The sequence below is a fragment of the Mytilus trossulus genome, chromosome 7 (assembly GCF_036588685.1).
Source record: "Mytilus trossulus isolate FHL-02 chromosome 7, PNRI_Mtr1.1.1.hap1, whole genome shotgun sequence".
Classification (NCBI taxonomy): domain Eukaryota; kingdom Metazoa; phylum Mollusca; class Bivalvia; order Mytilida; family Mytilidae; genus Mytilus; species Mytilus trossulus.
The window spans coordinates 60,485,648-60,495,728 of record NC_086379.1 but is presented as its reverse complement, the minus strand read 5'-3'; the positions used below and the strand labels follow the sequence as shown (position 1 = coordinate 60,495,728).

Genomic DNA, 10,081 nt, shown 5'->3' with positions numbered 1-10,081 from the left:
GTCCACAATCATCATAAGGGTATCTAGTGTTACAATTGTGTCCATAGGATAAAATGCAGTTTATGGCTCAAGCATTTAGAGTAAATCTAAAAATAATCAATTCAGGGGCAGCAACCCAACAACGGGTTGCCTGCATGGTCCGAAAATTTCAGGGCAAATAGTTCTTCACCTAATGAACAATTTTATCCTGTCAGATTTGCTCTAAATGCTTTAGTTTTAGGGATGCCATAAACTGCAATTTACCCTATGTACTTTTTTTGAGCCATGTTTGCCATCTTGGTTAGCAGACGGGGTCATTGGACACATTTTAAAAACAAGATACCCTAATGAAAATTGGTTAAAATTGTCTTAGTAGTTTCGGAGGAGAAGATTTTTGTAACAGATTACCAAAAATTGGTAAAAAATTACTGTAAAGGGCAATAACTCCATAAGGGGGCAACTGATCATTTTGGTCATGTTGACTTATTTGTTGATCTTTCTTTGCTGAACATTATTGCTGTTTACAGCTAATCTCTATCTATAATAACATTCAAGATAATAACCAAAAACGGAAAATTGTCCTTAAAAAAACAATTCAGGGTCAGCAACTTAACAACAAGTTGTCCCATTCATCAGGCCAGGTGAGATAAAAATTGGCAAGTAACAAACTGCACATGTCTACTATAGGGACTATGTTAGTGGACAACAAAAATCGAAAGGACGATAACTGTGTTCTTGGATCTCATTATAAAAAGCATTGGAATAAATCCTATTAATGTTTATACAAAAAAACAAATCCTACAATGAAATTCCATTATCTTTGGAAAAGTTGATTTATGATTAAAAATCATAAAGTTATGACTTTTAAAGTGAAACTATTAACAAATAATTTCTTTACTACTAGTATTATGGTTATTGTTTCCTTAGTTTTTCTATCTTTCACTAGATTCCAGAATATTCCAACTCATAAATTTTGGCCTTTGTTGTGTCTGGACTTCCTATAAGGTTAGCACATCCAATATAGATAGTTCCTGTTGTAGAAAGAGTAAGGGAATTAGGACCTAAGATTCCCATGTCACCGAGATTGTAGTAGGTAATACTTTGTCCTTGATCAGTCAGTAAATGCAATAAATGATTGTTTGTTTCTGTGACAACGATATTATCAAATGGTGTTGTTAGTATTCCACGATGTTTAAATGGTTTTTCCTCTGTGTTGACATCCGGATGACCAGTATAAGTCCCTAGTATGTCTCCTCCTGGTGATAACACGACCACTCTACCTCTGCTATCATTATCTAACCAGTCCACCACACAGATATTACTGTTACTAGCGGTAGTTACACATCTAGGGTAGGAGAATAATCGTTTTTTATGTTTGTTATGTTCATATGCCTTTAGTTGTTTTCCTTCCTGATCCATTACCATTACTACACGTCTTCCAGTGACAGGGAGTGCTCTACCTCCAGGATAAGCTCCTATGATGACTGTGTGATCACTGGTCACATGGATACAGGTTGGATCCAACGGTTTTACATCATACCTGGAATCTGTCATCTGTCCTGTCATGGTGTTGATTAGTTTGAGTTTAGTCTCATTTGTTACAACAAGAATGTTATTTGAAAGATGTTTTGCCATTCCATAATTTTCAGTGTTTAGACTTGTTATAACTTCAGTTCTATTCTTCTTTAGTTTGACATGTTGTAACTTTGATCTGGTACCATCCCCAATCCACATAGAACCGTCAGAACATACTGCTATAAAATGAATAGAGGTAAGATCTGTTGTAAATTCTTTGTATATTTCAAACATAATCATACTCTTCTGTTTTAGCTTCATTTCTACTTTGTTTTTATTATAGTCTTCTTCTTCAATTAACTCATGTCCATTATGAAGTTTAGCTACACACTTTGGGCAGATGAATGTTTTGCAGGTTTGACAGAAAAGACAGCATGCCTGTCCTGTATGGTTTTCACATTTAATTTCACTGAAAAAAGCATGTTTTCCTATATTCTTTATATCTGTTATCTGATGGTCTTTTGCAATCCTTAAGTGAACTCTATCCAAACATTGACAGCACATTAAGAGTTCACACTCAAAGCATTTGAATTGTATCTTATTTTGACCTTTGCACAGCTCACATCCAACTGGAATTTGGCCTTTTTGTATTGAACTTGCGAACGCCATTTCAAGATTTTAAAATGTCGGACTTTTATACTTCCTTGTCTGTTTGTCTCTCATCATCAGCTGACCTCGTGTTTCCTTTTCTATTTTAATTTATTTATAAAAGTTTCCGTAGATAGTTGAATTTTCCTCTTTTTGTTACTTGTAGTTAAATTTACAACGGTAACTTTATCACAATTGCAAACTTATCAAGGTTAAAAAAAAAATGAAATAATAAGACCCAGTATATTTGGCATAGTCAAGTTCATTTTTATTCAAGTAATAATTTACTATTAAGTACACGTAATTCATTTTATATCAATGAAAATTATGAAAATTGTCTGTCTCTAACTAGCACTGCAACATCAATATTTGCGACTCTTCTTTCAACCTGTAAATAAATAATTTTCATAATTATTTATTTGGAAAAAAGCATCTAGAGCACTTGACTGCAATGACTCGAATGACTTTAACTACTATTAAACCACCCGTGCATACAAATTTCTTCTCGCATACTTTATATATCCAATCAAACAGACCTTTCTATAAATAGCATAAACACAGTCGCTTACCAAACATAACAAAGTAGCATCGATATATGTACAATTTTGATAAATATAATCATGTTCTAAATAATTTACATTTATCTTATAAATAATATTTGATGTTATAAAGAAAAACTTTAAGAAGAAAAATTCGTCTGCAAGAGTTGGAAAAGTCGAATGACTCCTTATTGTAGACTTTGACTTTTAAACTTGGCAAATTTAAGCTGTTAAAGTTTCAATGGTTGATTAATTAATTGTTAGTGCTTAACACCACTATCACGCACTGTTGACTATTTCCCATGAAGAATGCCCAGAGAGAACCAATATCTTTCAATAAAAAAACTAGCAATGTTAGTCAATTAAGATTGGTGTCAAACGCACCTTTTATATGCCAGGTTTCAGACTCTCAACCTCAGTGTTAAAAGGCTTGTGGTGAATAAGTGGAACTACTTATATTAGACCACTCTACTACGCCAAGGCCCTGATTAACATACTATATAGTAAAAAATCATTTCTGTAGATCACCGAAAGGGGAAGTGGTCTAGAACACAGTATTATTTTATTTAGGGGGTTCACTATACACGCAAATTTTTATTAGTCTTCAATTCAAGGTTAATCGAGCAAATCTTATTAAATAAGGCTTTTTACAGGTTTTTTTTACTTTACTACGGGCTCATAAGGATCTTAAATCTGATTTTATTGCTGTGTCCACAATAGACACAGCAATATTATTCTACGTATTTCACCTGTATCGGTTTGGAAAATTCGATGGACTATTCCATACACACACCATTATGCTTAAGGGGTTTTCATATGTCATGTCAAGATGATATAGGCTATTTACCGTTGTTTGCCACAAAAATAAATCTGGTAAAGTCACTTTTCTGAAAAACCAATATAAATATAGTTAACATATTTATACTGCAACGAAAATGGGTTTTCATGTGTAAACGTATTCTCCTTCATAATCTGTCTCATGACATTATACCCTGCTAGCTCAGCCATTTACGTTACTAGTAGAGAGGGTTCGGCCTGTGCTTTCGCTCCAGGACTTCTGACAGCAAACTGACAATACAACGAAACAGTAAATTCAATAATGACAGGAATAAGAAACCTAGAAATGACCAGTGATGACGATTTGCCAAGCAATGTATTTGCTCATAGAACAAATGACAAAAATTCATAAAACATTTTCATATTTAATAGACAAAGACAACATAAATACATAAATCATATCGCGGTATCTCCAGGGCAAAAATATCAATTTAGAATTTCAATACACTTTCGAACTTCCCCTTTTTGGACAAACAATGCGGTGAAAAATACCCATACAAGTTAATCATTTCAAAGAAGCGTTTGGCCTTAGTGCTATCTAATTGAATAAAATAAAATGATACTAGAATTTGAGGTGTCCGTTTACTTAAAATATTGAGATCTGTACACTATTCGTTTCAACTAAATTATAATCCAATCAATCAAGTTGTGACGTCAACCTTCCGAGACAAAATAATTATACCCACTGGTTCCCACCGACTTTGTTAGACTAGATCATGAATCTCATTATTCTATGACTAGGGAACAAAAATCGATCCAGTAAAAAAAAACCATCGCATTTCCCGTTTAGTTTTCAATCCAACCAGAGCAATGTCTGAAAAACATTTTTCAGTAAAATTGACCAGTTCAAGATCCAAAACCAAAACATGCGATAATACAAAATTCTATTTCAGAGAAATTAGGCACGAACAATCCCGTAGATTGACGACCGTTACTCCAAAATATCCCTCGGATTAACCCTCTGTCTAAATATCGCTATCAAAATGAACTCCATCTCTTTATAAACCCGAAATCATAAAATATCAAGCTAGTGTACAATTCCCTCTATTTGTTCTGGAACGGAACCGTAAATTTAACATTTTAGAACTGTTTGACTTCGAGCCCGAAAAGAAATATATCAAATGTAAAGAAATAAATATTTCAGTCAAACATCGAAATACGAGATAAAATGAAATTTAAAGTACAACTTACCAGTACGAAAGTTTTCCCCAATCTAAAGAAATACTGCCCTGACGAGGTTTAAATATCCAAGTCTGGACATTGAGTTCAAGCACGAGATAAACGATCCCCGCGAAAAAGTGACCGGACAAATAAAGTTATATATAGTATCTATAAATAGAAAAAGGGGAATTTACGATGACCCACAAACGTTACAATACCCCCTACCCAGAAAAACAAATCGTCCGCGATTTGACAACAAAGTAAAACAATTGAAAGGACAAGACACGGTTGTCTTTAAACAATTGAAAATGTGCATTGTATTGTATATAATTTAAAAATTTCAAAGTATAAATGTTAATAAATGGCCAAGAAGGTCCAAACAGAGATGAGGTCTAAATGGTGACGAAGGTCCAAATAGTGACGAAAGTCCAAATAGTGACGAAAGTCCAAATAGTGACGAAAGTCCAAATAGTGATGAAGGTCCAAATATTTCCACTAATGAAGGCAATGTCCAAGCGGATTAAGAATTGGATCCCTATATATGTCTGTAATCTTCTTTCACTCCAACAATGCACATACACTGAAAAATAATAACTGACAAAAAATAGAATCAAATCGAATAAAAAAAAATATATTTTTTTTTTTATATTTTTGGAGATACCGACAACCACATACATTAACATTTTACGTGCAGAGCACGGAGATTGGGGAAGGTAGACATTCTTTATAAATTAAAGTAATTTTGGATACATGTAATCTAATATGAACTAAGGCCAAGCAATTATTTTCGAGAAAATCAGTATCGATTACATGATTGTGTTACAAAAACAAAATATTTATGTAATTAAACAGTATCTCCAATATAGAATATACTATAATAAATCAATACATCTAATACAATGAAGTTAAATAAGCGTGTATAATGTGTGTACTAAACCCAACTTCAAAAGTACTGTAAGCAAACTATTAAAGCATAAGAAAGATAACATTCACGTGCAAATGCTATTCTTTTATTTCAGTGTGCATTTATGTCACCCATGACTCTATATATATCTATATGTATTCGCCATACTGTGAATCTTAGTTCACGTATCAATTTATTTCATATATCTACTATATTATGCTAAAACTACTGCACCACCAAAGCTTATGGTAGCGATGTATGGCCAGAGTGAAGCTAATATTTTCTATGTGTCTTATATCCAGGCAATTTCAACTGTATCCTAGTGTTCAACTGGTCATATGCATGGGTGAATCATAAAATCATGTATTTACTGTCATGTATATAATTTACATGAATAAGATTGAAAATAATGTATTCGTGTACTTTTTTTTATGCACCTTTAAAATTGGGTTCAACACATTTTTTTTTTTTTATCATCATCGCATGCAATCTACAATGCATTAATCTGTTAATCATGTACAATTAAACATATTCCATCACAAGACACCGTAAATCTATCATTATTAAAAAGAGCATCAATGGAAGGCCAACTTTCATCACTAAACTTTCAATAATATTAACATGAAAAAAAAACATATCCGGTTACCACCTTTCCAAATCACTTTGTTAAGTTCAAATTCCTCCCAATAAATATTTTTGACTAAGATTAACGTCCTTACGCAGGCAAAATTGACCATTCACGCAAGACGCAAATCTGAAGTCAATTCATAAATAAATGAACATCTGAATAATTAGAATAACCTCAGCAAAAAAAAACGTATAATAAACCCCTTAATAGCAATTAAAATATAATAGATATATGCAAGTATGAAGGCACCGACTGTGTAGAAAACAATCCCTTATTCACAACAAGTCTATGCACGGACTGGTAAAAAGAAAATTCACTCATACGTAAATTTACAACATATAACAACCTTTCAATGAATATGACCTTTTATTAAAACAATCCACAAATATTCATATTTGCCAACATACAAAAACAAAGGTTTCGTACCCCTTATCTTAACGAAGTAACAGTTCATGACAAAAATGACTGTAAATAGTCCAAATTCCGTTATTCCGCACATATATAAAATAGTTCTTCAGCATAACGCATCCTTGCTGCAGTCAAGAATATATTTCACATGCGTTGGTTCTGACCTGGGTCAGGTGTCAGAACCAACCTTTCAACATACAGATTGTTCATAGAAATAAATCCACCAATATAAACGTTCGACTATAGTTATACTTTGCAGATAAGGAGGCACGACAAATACATACACGGTCGGCAAGGTAAAAAAAAAAAAACCTATGAAATAAACTTTTTTTTTTTTTTTTTTTTTATTTTATTTTTATGAACATGAAATAAATGATAACATTATGTTACACAGCCGGTTAAAAAAAATCTGACAAGCTATAAAATTTATATAACAAGCTCAGCCCTCCACTGTCGCTACCGATTTTCTCGAGATAAAAAAAATAATCAAAGTAATGTGGTGCGGAAGTTCGAAAATGAAATGAAAGGTCCCAAATCTAGAAAAAAAAAAGGGGGGACTCTAGTAAAGAGAGGGGTCCCTACGTGGGCGCCAATGCAACGAAAATGGGTTTTCATGTGTAAACGTATTCTCCTTCATAATCTGTCTCATGACATTATACCCTGCTAGCTCAGCCATTTACGTTACTAGTAGAGAGGGTTCGGCCTGTGCTTTCGCTCCAGGACTTCTGACAGCAAACTGACAATACAACGAAACAGTAAATTCAATAATGACAGGAATAAGAAACCTAGAAATGACCAGTGATGACGATTTGCCAAGCAATGTATTTGCTCATAGAACAAATGACAAAAATTCATAAAACATTTTCATATTTAATAGACAAAGACAACATAAATACATAAATCATATCGCGGTATCTCCAGGGCAAAAATATCAATTTAGAATTTCAATACACTTTCGAACTTCCCCTTTTTGGACAAACAATGCGGTGAAAAATACCCATACAAGTTAATCATTTCAAAGAAGCGTTTGGCCTTAGTGCTATCTAATTGAATAAAATAAAATGATACTAGAATTTGAGGTGTCCGTTTACTTAAAATATTGAGATCTGTACACTATTCGTTTCAACTAAATTATAATCCAATCAATCAAGTTGTGACGTCAACCTTCCGAGACAAAATAATTATACCCACTGGTTCCCACCGACTTTGTTAGACTAGATCATGAATCTCATTATTCTATGACTAGGGAACAAAAATCGATCCAGTAAAAAAAAACCATCGCATTTCCCGTTTAGTTTTCAATCCAACCAGAGCAATGTCTGAAAAACATTTTTCAGTAAAATTGACCAGTTCAAGATCCAAAACCAAAACATGCGATAATACAAAATTCTATTTCAGAGAAATTAGGCACGAACAATCCCGTAGATTGACGACCGTTACTCCAAAATATCCCTCGGATTAACCCTCTGTCTAAATATCGCTATCAAAATGAACTCCATCTCTTTATAAACCCGAAATCATAAAATATCAAGCTAGTGTACAATTCCCTCTATTTGTTCTGGAACGGAACCGTAAATTTAACATTTTAGAACTGTTTGACTTCGAGCCCGAAAAGAAATATATCAAATGTAAAGAAATAAATATTTCAGTCAAACATCGAAATACGAGATAAAATGAAATTTAAAGTACAACTTACCAGTACGAAAGTTTTCCCCAATCTAAAGAAATACTGCCCTGACGAGGTTTAAATATCCAAGTCTGGACATTGAGTTCAAGCACGAGATAAACGATCCCCGCGAAAAAGTGACCGGACAAATAAAGTTATATATAGTATCTATAAATAGAAAAAGGGGAATTTACGATGACCCACAAACGTTACAATACATTTAATCTAACTGTGTTCATTGACCCGAATGTTTTAATGACAACACACACCTAAAATTCGTTTTGGTCTATTCCATGACATTTGCGCGGGAAATATTCATCAGAGACTTAATTTTAATGGACGTTCATTTGGAAAATTTTACTATCTATTTTATGTTAACAATTGTCATATGTGTTTGTGTTTCGTACATTTAAAGAATTCCGTTTATCTTCATTTGACATCAGGTTTGTACGCATCAGAGACATATAATACAATTATATGTCTCTGTACGCATTTAGTCTCTTCTCTAGTCTAAAATCTAAACTGAAGGCCGCGAAGGGACACATGTCATGATGACACGTGCTGCACAATCCCACACATTTCAACGAACAAAAAAGTTACTATTGAATAGACTTTATCAGCTGTTTATAGACATCTATATGCATTTCATCCCCTAATGTCAGTCATGATAACACTGGCATTAACAGCGGAAACCGTGTATTCGCGAATTCTGTCTTTCGCCTGCTATGGACGATTCCATACAACATTGTATATTAGGGGTTTACATTTTGGACGATTCCATATAACATTGTAGTTCAGGAGTTGTTTACATGTTTAGTCGTATCTGGTAACTTAATGAAAACGATGTACATTATTTCTACATTTCTGGAATAAGCATGATAGTCATACTGTCATACACATCAATATTTCTTTTTTTAAACCAATATTTATTTATAAATGCATATAGTATGAAATGTGCAGTTGAGCAATGATTGTGTATATCCCTCTGTAGTCTCAGATCCCTCCTGTAAATGTGCTTTAAATTTTGGTGTATCTATTTGGTATTATTCATTTATTTAATAACATGATTTTTTCATATTTTACAGAAACGTATCCTACAATTGTCATTTTTTTTGTTTATCTGTCTATTTTGGTGTGATAAAATGGCAGCTCATAAATTGCCATGTTCAGTCATGCAGGGGACTTACTGAAATAAGTGATTTTTAAATCACTTTTTTAGTAGAAAATTAAATTTGCAAGGTTTAGTCACAAATTGGGATTTTGTAGTTTTTCAAAACTTAAAACAAATAGATTTAAATGATATCTTTTATTTAGTACATGTACATTTAAAAAAAAACAACACTTTTTGCTACTTTTAAGTAGCAAGGTGTATGTATGCCTTTGATGCTATCATTTAGCTGAAAATTCTATTTTAGTTGAAAAAATGCAATAATAATGGCTTTACATATTGAACTGATACTTTTTTAGATGATTTTTCCAGCAATGGGAGTATTTTTCCTGTGAAGTTCAAGGTTTCATCTTTCAGATTATGTAATAAAATTCTACTGTTTGCGATAAAAATATTCACTGTTTAGGGGTGTTGAAATTAGGTCTTACATAGTTGATGCAAATCCGATCCGAGATTTGTATATATTTCAATGGTGCTCTCGGTAAGGCCAAAAAAATATATGTTTGTTTACGGGTACCTGACCGATCCTATTTTGAGCACCCATCCTAAGCCATTTTAAAATAATCCAATCATTATAAGTAGGGGAACTCTCGCCCCATGGACAACTCGGACCATGCAAGACGGACCA

The 10,081-nt window shown here is 33.0% G+C and overlaps 1 protein-coding gene across 1 annotated transcript; it reads right to left on the bottom strand.

The window, feature by feature from the left end:
- Positions 1-921: 921 nt before the first annotated feature.
- On the bottom strand, positions 922-2,058 carry LOC134726568 (uncharacterized). Its single transcript, XM_063590975.1, has one exon. The coding sequence runs from the start codon at positions 2,056-2,058 to the stop codon at positions 922-924; it is 1,137 nt and encodes a 378-aa protein (XP_063447045.1).
- Between the last annotated feature and the right edge of the window lie 8,023 nt (positions 2,059-10,081).